Source organism: Columba livia, chromosome 9 (genome assembly GCF_036013475.1).
Source record: "Columba livia isolate bColLiv1 breed racing homer chromosome 9, bColLiv1.pat.W.v2, whole genome shotgun sequence".
Lineage (NCBI taxonomy): Eukaryota > Metazoa > Chordata > Aves > Columbiformes > Columbidae > Columba > Columba livia.
Window position 1 is genome coordinate 5982051 of NC_088610.1, and position 19733 is coordinate 6001783.

A 19733-nucleotide genomic window follows, 5' to 3' on the forward strand; every position below is an offset into this window, starting at 1 on the left:
GTTGCAGCCAGTCCTGTCAGTGTAACTCAGAGCAGCTTTTTGCATGAGGCTCTTTGATTTTCTGCAACTAGTGAGTCCTCACCACCAAAGAGCTGCTGGGTTGCCTGCATAAGAGCACAAGGCACTGGAATGTACCGCAGACATCCTCACTGCCCAAAGGCCTTGTCACCCCATGGCTTCACCCCCCCACCTCTGCACAGCCAACCAAATGGACCAAGGTATCTCCTCTCCCTGCTGGGGGGGAGCAGGGGGATTCCCTCAAGCTGGGCTTTTTCTGCTGTGGCTGGCAGCCAGAGCGCAATGGCGGGAAGCCCAGAGATGATATTGGCCAGTGAGTTCCTGGAGGGGGTTACAGACCCGGTTCCACCAAACCATTTCACAAGGCAGCTGAACCAGCAGCTCCCCGCTCCCCGCCCCAGGCGCTGGGAAGCAAGAGGAGCAGCAGGCGGCCTTCCTCCCCGAGCAAGTCTGGCAATGGCATCGGTTTCCAGGAAATATAAATAACTACCCGGCCATCTGGAACCAGCCCTGGGCTGGTCAGCAAAAGGTCTCTCCCCGGCTCTGCCCTATTTCTTCCAGCTACTAGATGCGAATGCAGACAGCACCGAGGAGGTCACACAGCAGGACAGTCCCCGCCAGGATGCAGAGGAGCAAGCCCGAGTCTTGCTCTGACATCATCCCAGAGACAATCTTCACTCAACCCTGGAAAAGGCCACATCAGCCAGCCCTGCCTGCCACGCAAGGGATGCACCAAACCCGGAGCTGCACTGGGGATGCTCAGCCCCTTCCCCAGGCACTGACTGGCCTTCAAGGTGCTTAAGGAGAAGGACAGGCAAGAACAGACCCCTCACTCCATCATACTCCACTTTTCTTCATTTTATTCTTTTATTTGTACAGCTATATTTTACAGAACGCATTAATGCAGTTTAGACACAGCCCAAACCCTGTCTCCCGAGATTGTTTATAACACAAGCATGTAAAATAAGACAAAAAAAAAATAAAAACAAAACACAAAGAACCAAAAACCAACCAAAAACAAAAAAAAAATAAAACATTTCCCAATAGAGTTCCACCAAAACTCCTTTTGCAACATCAGGCTGTACCTTGAAGAAACTGAGCTCAATATAGTCCATACATTGAAAACTTCCATTGAAAAGAAAGGCACCGTGCGAAAACACATTTTACATATATACAGACTGAGAACTAGAACAAAAAAAAAATTACACTTTATTATTATTTTAAATTCCTTCTGCAGCTTTGTTGGTTTAATACACACTTTTTTGTAAATTGTAAACCTTCACTTGCAAAAAAATACAAATACACTGATGCATTTAGACAAAATATTTTCTTACTTGTACAGATGCAATACTTTAAAATATCTTGTTAAGTGCTCTATCATAATAAAGATTCTCAGAGTGGCTTCTGCCTGCAGAGTCCAACTGAGCCTTTAATGCATTTTATATATTTTTAATATAGCTTTTTTTAAAGGTCTATATATATTTATTTTATATATATATTTATATATTTATATCTATATATATTTACAACTCTGCCATAGATTCCTTCACCTTTGGTTAAAAAAGTTAAAGCCCTCTCTTTAATAGCATACTTTCTCTTTAAAAGAACACACATTTTGCATACAAAAGAAAAAAATCTGTTCCCATAAATCAACATTACATTCCTCATCTTCAAACGGCAAAGGCTGTGAAGGTCAGACTCCAGAGTTTATCAACACTCCACTGCACAGACATTTAAAATGACTATTTTTATGTTTTATATACAGTAAGATCTGAATAATTTTCTTTTTCTTTCCATTTCACATAACTGGGAAAAATAAAACCCGTGTATTTGCAACTTCTTTTTTTAATTTGTAATGTTTTTCCACCTATCTGCACTATGGGTTTATAGGCACTCCATCATGTGATGAATTTTTTTCTTTCTTTTTTTTTTTTACTTTTTTTTTTTTTTTTAAATCACTTTTTCCTTTAAAGTGTTGCAAGTATCCTTTGGACAGCTGCTCCAAGTCGACCTCCTCCTGGGAAACCCTCTGCCCTCAGCAGGCCTTGGGGAGCTCCGGAGGCACCTCGCTCGCGGAGATGCGGTACTGCACCTTGGTGTTGGTGATGGCCCCGTGCTTCTGCCGCAGGTGAAGCCGCAGCTGGCTCTTGTGGCGGAAATGCAGGTTGCACTTCTCACACTGCGGGGCGAGAGGCAGAAGCCGAGGGTGTTAAATGTGACGGGAGGGAACACATCTGTCCCTCCGCGGCAGAGGTCCCCACATCCAGCAACCCATTGTACTGGTGGATGGAGGATGGTGAGGACGCGGTGGGGAAGCTGAAGCAATACCCAGGGGCCCTGAGCTGCCTTTCTTTGAGCCACTAAGCCTTGTTCCCATGTCCTGTTGCTGTCCCCACAGCATGGACACCTCTCCTGGGGTCAGGAACCCCATCGCAGGCTCTCAGCAGCACATTTGGGTTTGTGGGATGCACAAAAGGCAAGGTCCCTTAGGAGGGGACCTTGGCTCTGATGGATCTACGCCAAACTCCCTATCTAGATGCTCAAACCAGCTACAGGGCTATTTCGGGAGCTGCTTTTGATCCCTGTCAAGCCAGACAGTTCCACAGGGATGGATGATAACCCTGCTCTGATTCCTTCTCTAGCAGATGGGGAAAGCCAGAAATCCTTGGAAAAGAGCTGGGAGCCCCCAGCACTGCAGCAAGGCAGGGGAGGCTGCTCGGCACAGGTGTCACCGGCACAGGGGACCCCAGGCTGTCCGCTCCTTTCCTCCATCCCTGCACACTGTAATTTAAGCCACAGCTATTTGGAGAAGTGTGACCTTCTTCCAGATGGGGCGGAAGAAGAGCAGCTAAGATGTGCCCACGTCAGTGTTTCCAGCACAGCTGCACATGACTTAATACCCCATTTGCATCGGCTAATGCATGAGATGGGGACAGGGCACAAGGAACAGAGACATGACCTTGGCATGCTTTCCCACGAGGCCGGCAAATAGCACTGGGGTGCTGCAGCCAGCCTACGTAAATGCTCTGGTGTCTTCCCAGCCCCTCAGGTTTGGCAGCATCCTCTGGTAGCCTCTGCTGAGAGCCCCCCCAAAAAGAAGCAGGGTCACTCACATGATACGGTTTCTCTCCTGTGTGGATTCGAAGGTGACTTTTGAGGGTCTGCAGGTGCCGGAAACGTGTGCCGCAGATCTCGCAGGGGTACGGCTTCTCCCCAGTGTGAATGAGCACGTGAGCACGGAGATGGGCCACCTAGAGAGAGCAGCTCTGCATGAGGACAACCCCAGGGATGAGGGCACCCCACTGGGAGCAAGAGCATCCCACCAGGAGCAGGGTTCTGCCCATCCATCTCTCTTTTGGTCTATGGGGTTCTATCTGGGAGTCTGGGCCACATGGGTCTGAAGTCAGGTAACTTCAACCCTTAACAGCAAATGGAGGAGAGGAGCTAAATCCAGCAATTAGCTTCCTGCTAAGCCGAACTAGCTGACACAAACCTTAAGGCCCCTCTTTATCCCATAACACCACAGAAGAGCTGCCCAAGGCAGCGAGCATGGCCCATCAGCCTCCTCCTTGCCATGAAGTGTCACTGGTCTCTGACAGGAGATCCAGCCATGTCCCCCTGCCCAGGCACTGCGGGTCCCAGAGGACACACACCTGGACAAATCTGGCCCCGCAGGTCTCGCACTTGTAGGGTTTCTCTCCGGAGTGGATGCGCGTGTGGGTTTTCAGGTTGGCTGGCCGGTTGAACTGCGCCCCGCAGATGTTGCAGCGGTACGGCTTTTCTCCTGCAGAGCACAAAAGAAAGGGTAAGGGATTAAGTACAGGTGTGCTCAGCCCCCATGATCCATGGTGCCCCCCAAAGCTGCTTCCCCTCAGGTGTCAGACCTCTGACAAGAAGCATTAGCCATGACTCCTGTCCCTTTTGGTGATAGCTGTGGACAAGCAGCATCAGTCAGGACAGCCTGGGGTGTCCCCAGAGCAGGGTGAGCTCAGGAGGTACTTGGCCACCACAGGTACCTTTTCTTTTTTGGGTTGGGAGCTGCAGCCTTCAGTGCAAGAGAGACAGTCAGACAGCTCTGCCAGCAAGGATTAATGGCATTGCTCCTCCTGGCCTTGTGACAGCGGCTGGCACCCTCCATCTCCCTACAGCCATAGTGTGAGCCATGTACGGTCACCTGGCTCCCCCTGGGCTCCTCATGGTCCCCAGCACATCCCACTTTGGCTGTTTGTCACCTCTTTAGAGGAGTGAGAAGAGCTGGTAGAGCAGGAAGCCAAGGCATGCCCAGCAACCTGGCTCCCAAGTCATTATACGGTTACAATCACCACTGCCAGTCCCAGGTGACTTTCTCATGGTGACGGGGGAGCTGCAGAAAGGTCTTAACTACTTTCTTTAGGATGGCTGAAGACAGGCTCAAAGGGGAGTGGTAAACAACCATCATGTACCCCTGCCTTTTTCTTTTGTTTCCAGGCTTCAATCCTAGACATCTCTGAACCTTGCCCTGGCACTTCTTATTCACCTGCGGAGCTCTCCTGGAGCTCAGCTGAGGCTGCTGGATTTGATGCCCAACACAGTGCAGCAGCATTGAGTCATTAGCACCAGCTTCCCCTCCCCAGCCAATGAATTGGTTGTTGACATGTTCAACATTAAAGCTAGCATGAAAATAAAAATCCCAGGTTTGTCAGCAAATGACTAAACCCTTAATATCCTCTTCCTTTCTCAGCTTTCATTGTGCTGATTCACAGAATCCATCTGTTCATGAATTTTCCTGTCAGCAGTTTCTGCCAAGCTAGGTATGATCTGGATTTCTAGGATGTAGGGGAAAAAAAAACATCCCAGACTTTCCCGTAAGTGTTCTTTTCATTTTTTAAGTCTACCACAAAGTAACCTGGCGGTCATGCATCTGCTCCCTCCCATGCATTTTGCAAGACACCTTTAGCAACAGTGGTGTCCAGCACTTTAGAGCAAAGGAGCTTGAGCTCCATCCCTGCTGCAAGGCCAGGCAGCATCTCACCCGTTCCCAGGTTTGATGGTCTGCCCAGGGGCTCCCTGGAAGCACCAAGAAAAGCACCTTGTTCAACGCACTGGGGACAACTTGTGACACAGAGCACGGGATACTGCACCTCGACCAACCCAGTCAAACAGCCACATGCCCAGCAACTCACAGCCTCCCCAGTAAGCTGTGTCTGTGGCCAACACTGTACCTGTGTGGACAGTTTTGTGGCTGGCGAGGTTCCCCTTGTAGCGGAAGGAGGCCTGGCAGCGGTCACACTTGTAGGGCTTGTCACTATGGACTTGCAAAGAGTGTCTCTTGAGAGAGGCCTCCTCGGAGAACCGGCAGTCACACTCATTGCAGAAGAAGGCTCCGTTCTCTGGAAGGGCAGAGAGGAGATCAATGAGATGGGCAATATGTGGGCCAGCTCCTTGATGGGCCAAGGGATAGGTTTGGGATGGTGGAGAGGGACAGCCAGAGCAAGTGTTGGAACAAGACACCAAGTGCAAATGTTTGCAGTCTGCAGTGCTTGCACTGTGCTATTACCTACTGATATCCTTGTGCACGCAGCAACAATATGCTGGTTTGAGAGAGAAAAGGCATCACAAGCCATCTCTCCCTCAGTGTGGCACAAGTTGCTTCCAAGAAGCCAGCATCTCATCTGGATGCCTTTCAGAGACATCCACAAAGGCACCCAAGTTATCAGGCATCCTCTGAAGGATGGCTGCTCAGCTCTGGAGCAACTCCAGCACCTTTTGAGGTCTTAAATTTTCACATGTATACAGATGGCTTCCTTGAGCATGGGAAGACCATTATCATCTCAAGCACAGGGCAGACTGAGGGTGCCTAACTCCTAAATGCTGTACGTAGCTTTGAGCACCACCACAGCAGGGATCCCTCTGTGGATCTCTTCCCACACCACAGGTGACCGTTCTGCATTCCCCCTCCCTGAGCTACAAGCAGATGGGTGCACAGGTACTTGTCTCTGGGCTTGTGGAGTTTTGCAACCAGGTTGCAAGCCTCATTATCTGCATTTCTACAGATGCGCACATTGGGCTCCCTGATAATGAAGATATCATGACGGATGCATGAGGCACACCATCTTGCCCAATCCCCATTAGGGTCATTACATCTGCCAAGCTTGTTCTCCTGTGGTTCAGGTGGGGTGGGGTGCACTTTGTTTCCTGTCCTTAGCTGCCAAGTTTGCAGCAGATGACACCCTGCACAAGGCATCTGGACAGTGCTAGGGAAGGGGAGGAACAAAGCAATTCCCATGTGTGTGTCCCTCACATGCATGCACACAGCTGGTCAGCCAGTTAAGAGAAGACTCTAAAGCACCTTGGGATCCACCAGTATCAGGGACAGGTTTGACCGCCCATTTGGACACAGGATACCAGCTGGACTGGTCCCCAGACTGCACAGCCCCTTTGTCTGCTGGTTAAAAAAAGCCAACCAGGGACGCAAGACTCACCGCAGCTGGAGTCAGAGTATTCAGACTGGGTTTCTCCCATCTCCTCTCCAAAGTTTGAGCCAGAGGTATGAAGGCACATCTCAGCATGTTGTGGGGACTGGCAGCCACAGGAGCTGCACTTCGACGAATGTATGTACAGCGGGGACTGCCCTTCGCTGCTCCGAGGGGAGCCATCCCGGGACCTGTGGAAGGACAGCAACGTACACAGCTGTGAGAAGGCTCTTGCTGTGCTTGACCTACTGGGCCCTTGTTTGCACCCTTCCAGACATGAGGGACAGTCACGTTTTATGGGGACAGTTCTGTGGTGAGACACACAGCACAGGCCTGATCAACAACAGGTCTGTGAACCTCAATCCTTCAGGTGCCCATCACCAAATGACCTCAAAGCTCTCTAGGAACATCCAGGTCCAGAGGATAGCATACTGTTCCCTGGTAGTTTGGCCACCCCAACACTTAGAGACAACAAAAGCTTGAGGCACAGGGAGTCTGGTGAAAACCAGGTTGGGCACATCCAGGCTCCAGAAACCATCCAGAGCTGCTCAAGTGAGCCAGGGATTCCTGACCCGGTGTTCCTAATTCCATCACCAGGCCAGGCTGGCATCAGTATGGTGGGGATGGCTGGCACCCAGCTGATGTCACTGGCAGTGCTCCACCAAATGCAGAGGTTTAAACCGGTTCACAACTGGAATCCCTAGCTCAATGCTACACCTATTTTGCACACTTGAAAACCCTCACCAACAATGCAGGGAGTCCTGTTGCTCTTGGGAAGGGTGTGGGGAGTGGGAAATCTTCTCACCTGTTAACAATATTGTTGAGTCTGCTGGCTTGTGGGATAGTAGAGTCTTCTCCATTCACGCTCATCTTGGTGGGGGATTGCACGTTGAGATGCTCCGGCTCCATGGACTGCTGGCAAGTGGACATGGGCATGTAGGTGCGAGGAGAGAGGGTTCCCATCTCGTTCTGGTCAGTGCTGTCTTGCTTGGTGCTCTGATTCAGAGAGTTGAGGACAATGAACTTGTACTTCTTCCAGTTGCAGGCTTTGGGGTCTGTGGGGCTCTTGGTGAAGAGGGAGCTGGAGCTCTGACTGATACGGGCATTCTTGCTACTGCTGGACTCGGTTGGTGAGTTGGGCTGACAGTCTGACTTCTGGGGGCTCTGGGGGCTGATGAGACCCTTGCGGTCCAGGGGGGTATTGGTGGGTTCAAAATGCTGGCTGATCTCATCCTCCGAAGAGGTCCGCTCCTCCTCTTTGGCCACTTTGTCGCAAGAGAAGTAATGATTGTTCCGGATTGAAGGGACAACAGGTTTGGGGCCAGAGGCTACGCTGTAGTGCATATCGCTCCTGGCTTCTTCAGCAGCACCTTCTTTCGGAGCATAGATGGTAGCATGGCACATGTTGGCCGAGATGTCAGTTATGGTTCTCATATACTCGGTGGGGATTGTCCTGGAGCTGTCACATGGAGGGATCCTCTCCTTGGGGAAGGCACCTGCCCTCGAGAGTTCAGAGAGAGGCATCCTCATCTCCCGCGACTCATCATCCACAAGGTAGCTATTTAGAGGGAGAGGGCTGTATCCGTGGTAGGAAATGGGTGATCCAGACAAACTATTGATCAAACCAGGTGCAAAGGCCCTCCCATTGCAGAGGGACCCATTTTGGAGAGGCATGCCATTCTCCAGGACATCTCTGCTCCGATAAGCCATCACCTCTGGATGGCTCAGCATCCGTCCAGCCAAAAACTCTTCCCTTGCAGTCTTCACAGCAGACACCATCTCCGCCTCACTGGAATCAGGCAAAAAAGAGCGAGACACAGTCATTTTCAGCCCACAAGGATAAGTTTGAAGATACTTTGACAATTTTCCACCCCTCCAGCCCAAAACCACCATCCCAGGCTCTCCCAAGTTCACTCACAGCGCTCACCTAGACTTGACAAACCTTCGGCAGGTATCAACCACATGTTCCATCTGCAGGTACAGTGCTGTGGCCATCACAGCCATGATATTGTTCTCCCTCAAGTTCAGGCGGGATGTATACATGAAGTCTAAGAGGATGCAAAATCCCTCAGGGTTTATTTCGGGGTCCAGGTTGATAACATTCAAGTTGCACTTGAGCTGGTCAGTGAAGATGCTGTAGAAGAGGCCACTACAGAGAGGAGACAGGAAAGAGGACAAGTGTTATAATGATGCAGAAGAAGAAAGGAGAATTTGTCTGACATCCCTTAGCACAGAGGGGTTCATGAATGGGAAGGGAGGAGGAGGCAATTATGGAATTCCCTGAGCTTCCCACTTATTATCAAGCTTGGTTTCTCAGCTTAGTAAGCATCTTCTGTGCTGCACTTTTCTCCAACTGGAACAGCCTGCTTTTAGATCTCACCTGCTCAACAACTCCCCACTGCCTCCATTTAGAAATTCCCTTTTTTGTTGCTGTTGTTCTTACTGCCACCCCCTTCCCACTGTGACTCATTTCTTTCAGAAGCATCTCTCAGGGTATCCACGCTCACTCTTGAACCAGAAAACAAACAAACAAACAGAAGCCTAACAAAACACAACATGGAAATGTTGGCAAAACATTTTTCAGATGTCTTAATAGTCAAAGACTGCCTTTTTCAAATCTTTATACCTTGTCAGCAGGAGACCCCAGAAGGCATCTGCTGTAATTCAACTGGGCAATGGTGGGATGTTAATTAGCATTCACTAGGAAGCAATTCCAGCAATCCTAGGAGCTGGAAAGAGATTTCAGACCTCACCATGCTTAGAAAAAAAAAAAAGTAAAAATCAAATGTGGGTGCAGCCAGCAGCCAGGGAGGAACAGTTCTAAAAATAGCAGGAGTAGGGGACACTGTGGTCACAGAGGACTCATTCACCCCAGAGAGCATCCAGCCCTCCCTCCTCTCTCCTGTCTCATCCTGTCCCTGCCTGTAAGAGCATCTGTGCTTTGCCTTCAGGGATGTTCCCCAAGTCCTCTGCCCTCCTGTTTGTCTCCGTGCGCTGCAGGTTGGCAGACACGGGCATGCAAGGAACAGAGGTGTGGGAACCGTGCTGGAAGTGAAATGTCTCAGCTCTAATCCCACTGCAGGTACAAGTTTTTTGGCAGCCCCTTTCAATTCTGCTTCTCTGCCTCTGTTTCCCTGCCTGTAAACCACACGAGCCGCCCTGGGGCTGCAGCAGTGTTGCTGGTGGCCAAAGGCAGAGGAAACAGGGAAAGGAGACAAAAAGGAGACACTGCTCTCACCTGCAGGCCATCAAGACTGTTTTGTGGGCTCTGAACTGCTCCCGGTTCACGACGATGATGACATCGGTCAAGATATCCCGGCTTCTAAGGCGGTTGAGATTGAGGAGGACATCGCTCGCGTGGCGGGTGAACTGGATGCAGCTGTCTGCCGGCGAGGCCATCTTGAGTCTGCTTGGAACAGAAGCGGGAGGAGGATGTGAATGGAGAAGCAGCCAGTCAAATACCCTAAACTCAGCAAACAGACAGCTGCTGCTGTGGGATGTGCTCAGATGGCCAACTGCCTCTGGTAGGGACAGCACCAGCCCCTCAGTCCCAAGGCAAACAGCAAGTGTTTGCCAGGTTGCCCAGTGAGGTCTCTAGGCCAACAGCGAGACCTGGCATGTCTCAGTCCCACCCAGCCAGCTGGTGAGTGAAGGCAACCAGACCCTCCTGAGGGTTAGCTAACCAGCTTCTCTTTCTCCCTGTCTTGCCCGTGGTGGCTCCACCCCAGTCCACTCCTCCCACCACCACTGCTCCTTGGCTTCATCTCCATGAAGCTCCCAACACAGCCTCCAGATCTTCCTCAGGAGCCATCCCCCTCACCTGTCTGCTGGGTGGCTGCAAATCCAGCCTGGGAATCAAAATAAACCTTAAAAGCCCCAACTGAAGCTGTGGGATTTCAACATCTGGAAAATCCAGCCCACAGTGGAGCACCAACCCTCACGCACCTTCCTGCTCCCGAGTTATAGCCACTCTGGAGAAGACCTGTCCACAGTTTCCCAATGAACTGGTGGTGGCAATGATGAGCAGAACTCATCTAACCTGCTGGGCTGCTACCCACACTGCAGCCCAGTCTCTCCCAGTAAGCAAGGCTTGGCTTAGTAGAGGAACATGAAGCCTTCCCCCAATAGAGTACCCGCTGACCTATCTCAGAGTTGTCCTCCCAACCAGCACCCAGGAGAGCCTCCATCTTCCCGCGCCTGAAGTTTGGGCTGGAATGTGCATCTTCAGTGTCAAATTCCTCCATGATCATCCCCCTCCCACAACCCCAACTCCTCCTCCTTCACCAGCAGCATATGAACGTACAGTATTTTCTACAGAGCAGCTGCTCTCCTGAAAACAAATTCCAGCTGGGTCTAATGAAACATTTCATTCAACATGGTAAAGGAAAGGGGTGGGGGGATTAGGAGGGGAAGGACAAAATTTAAATTTACATACCCAATGCCTCAATTCACAGTCCAAAAGTTTCTTTCAAACCTACAAATAAAGCACAAGAAAATAAATGCCACATTAGCTGGTAATTATGCATTGGCCATGGCAGGACACAAGCCTGCTGTTTCGCTCGAGTATCAGCTGGATAAAAGCTAGAGATAACAAACCTTCTACTCTACAGTAAGGTTAACATTTGTTTCTTCCGGTACAGTACGTTCCTATCACAACCACAGGCTTTGAGAATCCAATCATAGCTTCTTCCACACCCTCTAGCCCAAACCATGGGCGTATGCCAAGGAGATTTTCATTTCCATGACTCAGGAACTTAAAGGCAGGTGGGGAAGGGAAGTCAAGCGAGAATTTTCTCACCATTTCTTTCAGAGATAACTCTTCCCCTGCCAAGATCTAATTCCCAGCCAGTGCCACATCCAAGACCAATACCATCTTCCCAGCACCTTGTTAATAGGTATGACTTACACACAAACATCTGCTGTCACTCTGCTCAGAAACCTAGAAAGAGCCTGAATCCAGTCCTCCAAAACAGATACTGCCCTTCTCGGAATACCCACATGCTCCAGCCACCAGTGAAAACACCCTGGGACGGTACTAATGAACAAGCCTGGGAGGATATGGGAGTCAAGTACTGAGGTGACTTGGCGAGGATTGCAGAGGAAACCAGTGGCAGAAGCAGATGAGGACCCATAACAAATGTCTTCCTCTGGCTGCTGGAAAAGCTTTCCCCAAACCGCAAGCTTTGTCTCCGGCTGCTGGCTTCACGGGTAACGCAGCTGGGGCAGCACAACAAGGAAACCCAGGAATTAACTGACTTCCAGAACTCACACTGTTACTCCCAAATTTACTTAAAACCAACAAAGACAATTGAACTGGCACCAGTGCAGGAAGAAGGTCCTCAGGCAGCTGCCCCAGCAGGGAGAAGCATAACAAATAAGTGAACGAACAAACCCCAAGTCCTTCATCACACTTTTTTGAGGACTGACCCCCAAGAAAAAGACAGAGACAGTAAGACTGCCAGCCCTTACAGAGAACCCATCCAGCCCTGCGAGGACAAGCATCCCTTTCCCTCTCCCCTGGGGGAGATGCACAGACTGGAGTCCAAGCTCCCCTCGTGTCCCCAGAGACATTGGGATAGGATGAAGAGGTGAGATTTAAGGCAAGGTACCACATGCAAAACCCAGCAGGGTGTCTTACAGCCCCATTCCAGCCATGAAATGCAAATTTTCAGAGCTGCTCTGAGCCTGGCTAGCTTAAAACTTTACACATACACGCACAAAGTGACTCATTTCCCAAATACTGCAGACTCTGACCTTTCTCTACACGCTCGCTACCACCCGCTCGCTACCGTCAAGGGAGTCACGGCACTCTGCAAAAAGCCAGCACGCATCCGTGTGTCCGTACGAGCGGATGTACACATCTGGGGCAGCCGGCTGGCATCCTGACCTCGGCGGTGCTGGCAGACACGCTCTGCAGGACTCCCGGGACTCACCCCAGTGTCACAGACACGGGGAGGCGACCCATCCATAAACCAGCAAAGTTACAAACCATGAGATGAACTCTGTGCCTGTGAGCATCATGTGAGAAGCTGCTGCTGTTGCCAAATTCCCTTACCCACAGCGAGCCCGCAGCGCTGCCGGGCCAGGGAGACGCCCTGCTCCTCTTCCAGAGCTGGACCCCAGCACAGCCCCCTCTCCGCCCTCCCAAATAAATTATCCCTCTTCAGAACAGTGCTGCTGCAACACCCACGGCCACAGGAGCCACGCAGGTGCATCCCAAGCAGCTCCCGGCTGCAGGATGTGGGCACAAAAAAGGGAAAGGACCTTCCTTCCCCTCACTATGCTGAGCCGGGTTAACCCTGCCCCTCCCGGCCTCTGCACAGCACCAGCTCTGCATCCCCTGCATGGGAATATGCTCTGACCAGAGACCAGCAGATAAGAGGACAGCAACAGAGAGCAGTGATGGGAGCAGAGAAGACCACCACAGCCAAGCATGGCTTTCTCCATTCCACCCACTCCAAAGCCCACAAGGCTCCCACAGGCTCAACTGGGGCCAGAGCATCACCCCAAGCCCCCCACGCTCCAGTTTTCCTGCCCCAGTACCTTGCAGGTGTGGGCTCTCCGGCAGCGCTCAGGGCTGCACATCCCCAGGGCTCACAGTGCCCGGAGAGGAAGTTCTGGGCCAGGCACAGGACACATTTCGGGGGTAGCCGCTTGGGACTGTCACTGCTGCTGCCTTCCAGGAAGGCGATGGGTCTGCCCCAGTGGTTCAGGGAACGGCCCTTTCCTGACAGCACCTCCCTGCGAAAACTCATTCCTGGAAGGGAGCCCAGGGCTGGCTCTGCCCTCCCTGCACCCAGCTCAGCGAGCATGGGGAGAGTTCACCTGCATATGGGGGAACCCCTCTCAGCTCCACCCCATGCACATGGAAGACCCTCACAGCTCCCCCAGCCCACAGCAGAAGGGAGATCCAGGCACTTGCCCCCCCACTCCTCCATCCATCCTTTTTGCCATGCACAGGGAAACTCCTCCATCCATTCACTCTCCCATTTACAACGAATCCCTCTCCATCCATCTTCCTCCCAACTTATGCACAGCAGGAGACCCCTCCCTCCCCTACCCTTATTCACATGGGGGATACCCCCTTGTCTTTGCCCCTCTTTCACCCCCAAATACATAGTCTGTAAGAGGAGTCCCAATTACTTCCCCTCCCTGGGTCCCAGTCTCCTACCCCTTCAGAGCCTGCAGCGCCGCCTCCCTCACATCACCCCGGAGGGGTGGTTGGGTGAAGAAGTCTCCCTTCCCCACAGCCTCATGCCACACACAGCCCTGAAACTGCCCGCCCAGGGGAAGCTCCATGTTGCCACCCCCACTTTCTCTGCAGTCCCAGCAGCCTGAAGGGTCCCAGCCCCCTGAAACACCCCCCTCTGCCTGCCAGGGCACCCTGCCAGCTGCTCATCCACCCAGACAAGGGACACCTGGTTTCTCCTGAACAGAGGGACAACCAAGAGAATGGGGTGGTGTGGGGGGCACCCCTGGGCAGAGTGATTGGTGCCACAAGCCACCGTGAAGAGGATGCTCTTGGCTGGGGGTATGCAAGTGCACAGCTCAGCTTTCCTGGTGTCATGCAATCAGGGAGCACTAAGCGTCCTTTAGCTGTCACAGCATAGTTTTATTAATTTAGTAGCTTCTGGTTGGCGTCTAGGCCAAAACGTGGCTGGGTTAATAATAACCCAAGGAGAGACCAAGAGAAGTCCTAGCGCACAGTGTCAGCACAGATCAAAAGCAGCATCACTAGTGCAAGTCCTGTCGTTTTTTTCCATCGTACCCTTCCGTGAGCGGATCGCGCTCGCTCTATCGAGCGGTCTCTGCTAACTTTCAATCTGATCCAATTTCCTGCCAGCAAACAAATGTTTCTAGGAAATGCAATACATTATCTGGATGGGTTTATTATCAGCATTTGGAACCAGGAAAACTGCATATTTTCTTGAGCGCTGCAGGGAACTTTATAGTTTGTACTTCAAAAGAGGGTTTAAAAGGATTGCCCTTGAAAGCTGGCCCAGCTCAAGTCTCCACATTGTTTTGGTCTTTGCAGAAGAAAACACAGAGGAGGGGGGAAGCACACGAAAACTGCTGCCAATGTTTTCCACTAAAGAGGACTCCCCTGCCCTTCACGGAGCCAAACTCTGACTGCGAGGCAGCACACGTCCTTGGGGAGCAAGGAGTCAAGCCTTCTTCAGCATTTCAAACGACCCCAAGCAATTTGGAACATTAAATTTTCAATGGAAGGCAGGAACCGCGTCCCAGCTGAAGTCACGGGAGCTGTTGCAGGGAGCAAGGGACTGACACTGTGCCCTGCCAGCACCGAGCCTTGCACCGGGGTGCCGACCCGATGGCTGGGTGCAGGCAGAGCTGGGCACCCCCAGCAGCTGAGCTGGGTCCCTGGCCCAGGTAGGCTCAGAGGAGGTGACACATCATCCCCACCCTGTACTGAGGTGGTAAATCATCAGCTGGCATCAGCCCTCCCCTCCCCATCTCCATCCTCCTGGGACTGAGGGTTGGCACAGCTCATTTTGGCAGCAAGAAACTGCTTGGGCAACCCACCTGGATGGGACAGGACGTGTGCACCTTGGGAACCCTTGGCCAAGGGAGAGGCACCCCCTCAGCCCTATTTAACCAAACAGATTTAAGGAGACGCATTTCAGAGGGTGCCTGGTCCTACAGGACACATTCTTCAAGACGCACTGTACTGCAGCGTGCTGGTCCCAAGCTGTCCCCTTCGTAAACAGAGATCCCACGTTCCTCATGGGTACCTGGCATGCAGCCCAAAGGCAGAGCACTGACCAGGAGAAAAAGGGGGAAGAAAACAATATAGCCCAAAAATTTCTGCTTTCTCCCAATGCTCTTCATTCTCCCTGCATTTTAGATGTGAAGCTCCACTGAGATTGGTGGGGTTTTAAAGTCCTGAAGACTACATGCATGCTCTGATGTCGGGGTCTGTGTCTTTTTGGTTGCCAGCGTCCTGCAGCAATGGGAACACACAAGATCTAGCGTGGATTTAAAAAACAAAATGCAGGGAGGACTACATTTGCAGTCTAAATTTGCAGTCTGAAGTAGTTTACTGGTCAGATGCTGACTTTTGGATACTCATCTAACCAAACTGCAAACTGTGAACTCCTGAGGTTTGCCAATGCCTGCTGTAAACATGGAAACCGAGTGTCACTTTTTGCCAAACAGAAGAATGGTTTAAAAATAGATTTAGAAAAGAATACAGGCACTCAGCATACAGGGCTCCCGTTTATAGACTCCCTTGCTACTTTAAAATGGAACAAGAGGTTATGAGCATGCAGGCGACTTTCCACCAAATTTAGATTTTACAAACTTCTCAGAAACCTGAAAACAACATTTCAGGCTCTGACTGAACCAGTAAGAGCTCTCTGTGGAGTCTGCAACCCAAATATTACAACGTATGGACTAAAACATGCGTGAAACAGTTCTTCAACCTCAGCAACATAAATATGTGAAGGTACATAACCTGCAAACGGAGAAATACACCTACTGGTTAGAGCTTCATGTTGCTCACTAATAGACTGTGTAACAAGATTATCTTTTAAATGGAGTATTCATATAAAATGAGGACACCCAAGCTCTGCTCTTAAAACACAGGACTGCCTTACAGAGTGTTACCACTTGTATTTGTAATGAGTTTTTTGAGGACAACATTAGTATTTACAAAACAAACAAACAAAAAAACCCGAACCCACGCACCATTCCTACAAATTAATGTCAGTCTGCTGCCTTCGGGGGTTGAAAACTTCCCCTACCCCTCCCCGGGAAAAAATAGGGAAAAAAAGACAAAAAGGAAAGACAAATCATGGCTTTACAATACATCCTAAATTAGGCAGAAATTCAAGGGCAGATTAACACCACAACTCGGAAAGATTTTCACATGTGATTTCATGACCAGACCCAGAAAGAACTTCATATGGAAATGTCAGTGACTTTAATAAGCATTCGGTTGTTTCCAATTAGGCTCCTTAAGTAAGTTCAGTGGCATCCAAAGTTTCCTCTGCCACCTTCCTCCGAGCTGGCAAGCACCATTTCTTTCTTTTTTTAACGAGCAGTTAATAAACACGTCCCCACTCTCCCGAGGCTCCGGCAGCCCCTGCCCTGGCCGGGCGGAGCAGAACGGTGACACTAGATGGCACCAGTCAGCTTTGCTGCAGGAGCAATTTTTCCCCTTGGAAAATAAAACACCCCAACCAAACCTGGAAAACATATAATTTTGCCGATGTAATTCTGTTGCTCTTAAAACGCGTCTGAGTAACATTATTTTTATGAGCTTTTCCAGCCTTGTTTTGAAAAACTTAATGTTTCTGCTGGGTTTATTTTTGTCTCAGACTGCAGGCTGAGGTCCTCCCAGAGCTGCAAACAGAGATGTCTAAAAAGTATCATGAAGACTTTTGACTGGTCTTTTTTTGGGGGGGTGGGGGCGGGGTGGGATTTGTAAGAATCACTTCTCATTCCGACTTCTTCCTTCGCAATAATAACTAACCAGTTAACCTCCACTTCCTCTCCCAGTATTGACTCAGTCAGAACTGAGGAGGATTGGAAATTGAAATTGAAGTGCATCCCAAGAGATCTTTGATCTGTTTTGCCAGTCAAAATTGAATGCTTGGAGATGAAGACTTTTCTTACTGGAACAATGTAATAATCCATTCTTCTGGAAAATTGCTAGATACCCTTTGAATATTTTAATGGCTTGTTTCATGGGGCAAAAATTGCCATCTATAATGTAAGTTTTTAAACCTGACATCCTATCGTTAGCAGAAAATAACAGAACCTCAGGTTCTGCCCCTCCATACATGCAAAGAGGTTTCCCCTAAAATATTTTTAAAGCAAATTTCGAACCGTAACACCCCCAAGGACTGCAGGAAGAAGCCTATTTGCTCTTAAAGCATTTATCCTTTAAATCTTTGAAACAATGTGACAAATTGTATTTTTTAAAGCATGTAAAACCTCAGGAACGGAATCAATAAGCATCCCCAGATCAAGCAAGGGCCTGATCCCACACCTGGCCCTACCAACACTGCCACTGGTACAGGTACAAATTCGGCCCCAGACAGAGACGTTGGACCAACACAGCTTTTCTTGCTGAGCCTCATCCATCTGGCCCCAGCCTCCCTTCGCACTGATCCTGCGCCTACTGAAGTCAGTGGAAAAAACTAACCCGGGCCGGGTTTGTTTTTGTTGTTTTTGACTCAGGATTTTAAGCCCAGATTTGCCTCTTCCCTGGAAATGCAACAGTGGGGTCAAAGGCAGCTTTTTAGGCACATCTGAGAGGCCGCCGCAGATTTTTCTAAACAAACGCCTTGCTTTCTGTTTCCCTCCTTCCCAAGAGGCGATTTCATAACATTTCATACTGTGACTTTGCAAACTAAAGACGGGGGGGCCAGGCGGAGGGCTGGGGGGCGGGGGGGCGGCCGGGAGAGGTCGCTGCCGCCCGACCACGAAAGTTTTCATAACAAAGTTGGGCTTTTTCGGTTTTGTTTTGCTCCCTTTTCTTTTTTTTTTTTTTTTTTTGAGGGGGTAAAAAAATAATATCTACACACGCTCTAAAACATACACCGACCCCCCCAAAAAAAGCCTTTTCCCTTCTCTCACCCGCTTTTGGCTTTTTTGGGGGTGAGTCGGAGGGCGGCGGGGGGCGCGGTGCGCGGGCCGGGCGCGGTGCGCGGGGGTTGCGCGGAGGCTGCGCGGCTCTCCGCGCCGCTCGCTCCAGGAATAGCGTGTGGCCGGGGGCCAGCCCCGCGGCTGCCGGCGGCAGATTTACGAGCGCCTGTCGCCGCGCCAAGTCCGCCGCGGTAGTAAACACAGGGGAAGGGCTGCAATGAGGGCACCGGGAAGCTCCCCCCGCACCGTACCCGGGACCCCCATCCCTTGCACGGCTGCGCCCCGCTTCCCCCGACGGCCGACCCTCTCTCCTCCCCGCTGTTCTTATTCTTATTATCACTGAGCTCCGCGCGTAGTATCACAGTTGCTCCATACACTTTTCCTCCCCTTCCCGAGCTTTGCGTCGCGTTTTATTTTCCAGCCGGTAAAATCCCCGGCACACACCGTCGAGGCGAGCGCGGCTCCCGCGGCCGGCAGCCGGCGACGGCCGAGCCTCCCCGCGGGCTCCCCCCTTCCCCGGGCAGGGAAATGCCGCAAGTCTTCTTCATCACCGCCCGCTCCTAGCCCGGGGCTTGACAGATCACGGCACAGCCCCGCCACAGGTTGCAAAACGCACCAGCCGTTTCGCAGTTGCATCGGTGACGGAATAACAACAATAATGATGTATTAATACAATAATAAAAAGAGAAGAGGGGGAGATATAACGACGCGGAAAGGCCGGAGCGGCGGTGCCCAGTGCCGCCGCCAGCCCCGCTCCTCGTCGGCTTTTGTGCGGCGGCGAAACGACAACAGCGACACAACACGCACACACAGGAGCGAAAAAAAAAAATAAGAAGGAAGGAAAAGAAAAAAAAAATGAGGGGGGAAGAAAAATAAGACACCCCGACCGAGGGATCCAGCCATTGGGAACCGACCCCGAGTCACGCAAAACGCCACAAGCGCGGCGGCCGCGCTCGCCGCCGTCCTGCGCCCGCCGGGCGGCTGCAGGTGCAGAGCGGAGCCGCCGCTGCCGCCGTCCTCCCCGTCCCCACCCGGCCGTCACGCGTGCGGGAAAGGCAATAATCCCAGATAACCGATAATCCCCGGGAGAGGACGGCGAGGGGAGACCCCGACGCCCCCCTCCCGCCTCCCCTTATACACGCTCCCAGCGTTAAGACATGCAGGCACCCCTATTTTTCTCGCCTGACAGCGGGGGAAAGAAAGAGGGAGGGGGGGATGTGGGGGGGAGTTAAATAAATAAAGCAGAAACAACATTAAAATTTAAGAGACAATAATAATAATAAAAATAAAGGGCTGTCGGGGCACCTGCCGCGGGAAATGGGGGGAAGGACAGAGGGGGGGAGAGAAAAAGGGTAGAAATATATAGAGGCGGCTCCGCGCCAGGCGTCGGAGCGGGGCAGGGAGGGAAAGAGGAGGGAAAAAAAAAATGGAGAGAAAAAAAAAAAAAAAGAGCGAGCGAGAGAGAATTAAAGGGTAAAATCGGCCGCGGCAATAGAAGCAGCAATCACCTGGTCTCCGGGCTTTCCTAGAAACTCCTTGCATCACCACTTCTAAGAACCCCAGTTCTAAGAATCAACAGAGCCCAATTCTCGGAATTTGAGCTGCAGACTCTACCATTGCGCTAAGCATGGGGAGGGCCACGGACCTCCC

General features: G+C 51.2%; 1 protein-coding gene across 3 annotated transcripts; it reads right to left on the reverse strand.

Moving 5' to 3' along the window:
* Nucleotides 1–861: 861 nt before the first annotated feature.
* Nucleotides 862–19708, reverse strand: BCL6 (BCL6 transcription repressor). 3 transcript variants are annotated; one of them, XM_065073559.1, is made up of 10 exons: nt 19592–19708; nt 10906–10944; nt 9709–9876; nt 8398–8619; nt 7276–8259; nt 6480–6661; nt 5220–5387; nt 3672–3802; nt 3132–3269; nt 862–2197 (listed from the first exon to the last, which is right to left on the reverse strand). In XM_065073559.1, exons 3-10 carry the CDS (start codon nt 9867–9869, stop codon nt 2054–2056), a joined length of 2130 nt encoding a protein of 709 aa, XP_064929631.1. In that variant the 5' UTR covers nt 9870–9876; nt 10906–10944; nt 19592–19708; the 3' UTR covers nt 862–2053. The 3 variants fall into 3 exon arrangements, with proteins under 3 accessions (XP_064929631.1, XP_064929633.1, XP_064929632.1); XM_065073561.1 differs by having other exon boundaries at nt 9709–9879; nt 19592–19692; XM_065073560.1 differs by lacking the exon at nt 19592–19708 and adding an exon at nt 13014–13174.
* Nucleotides 19709–19733: the final 25 nt, after the last annotated feature.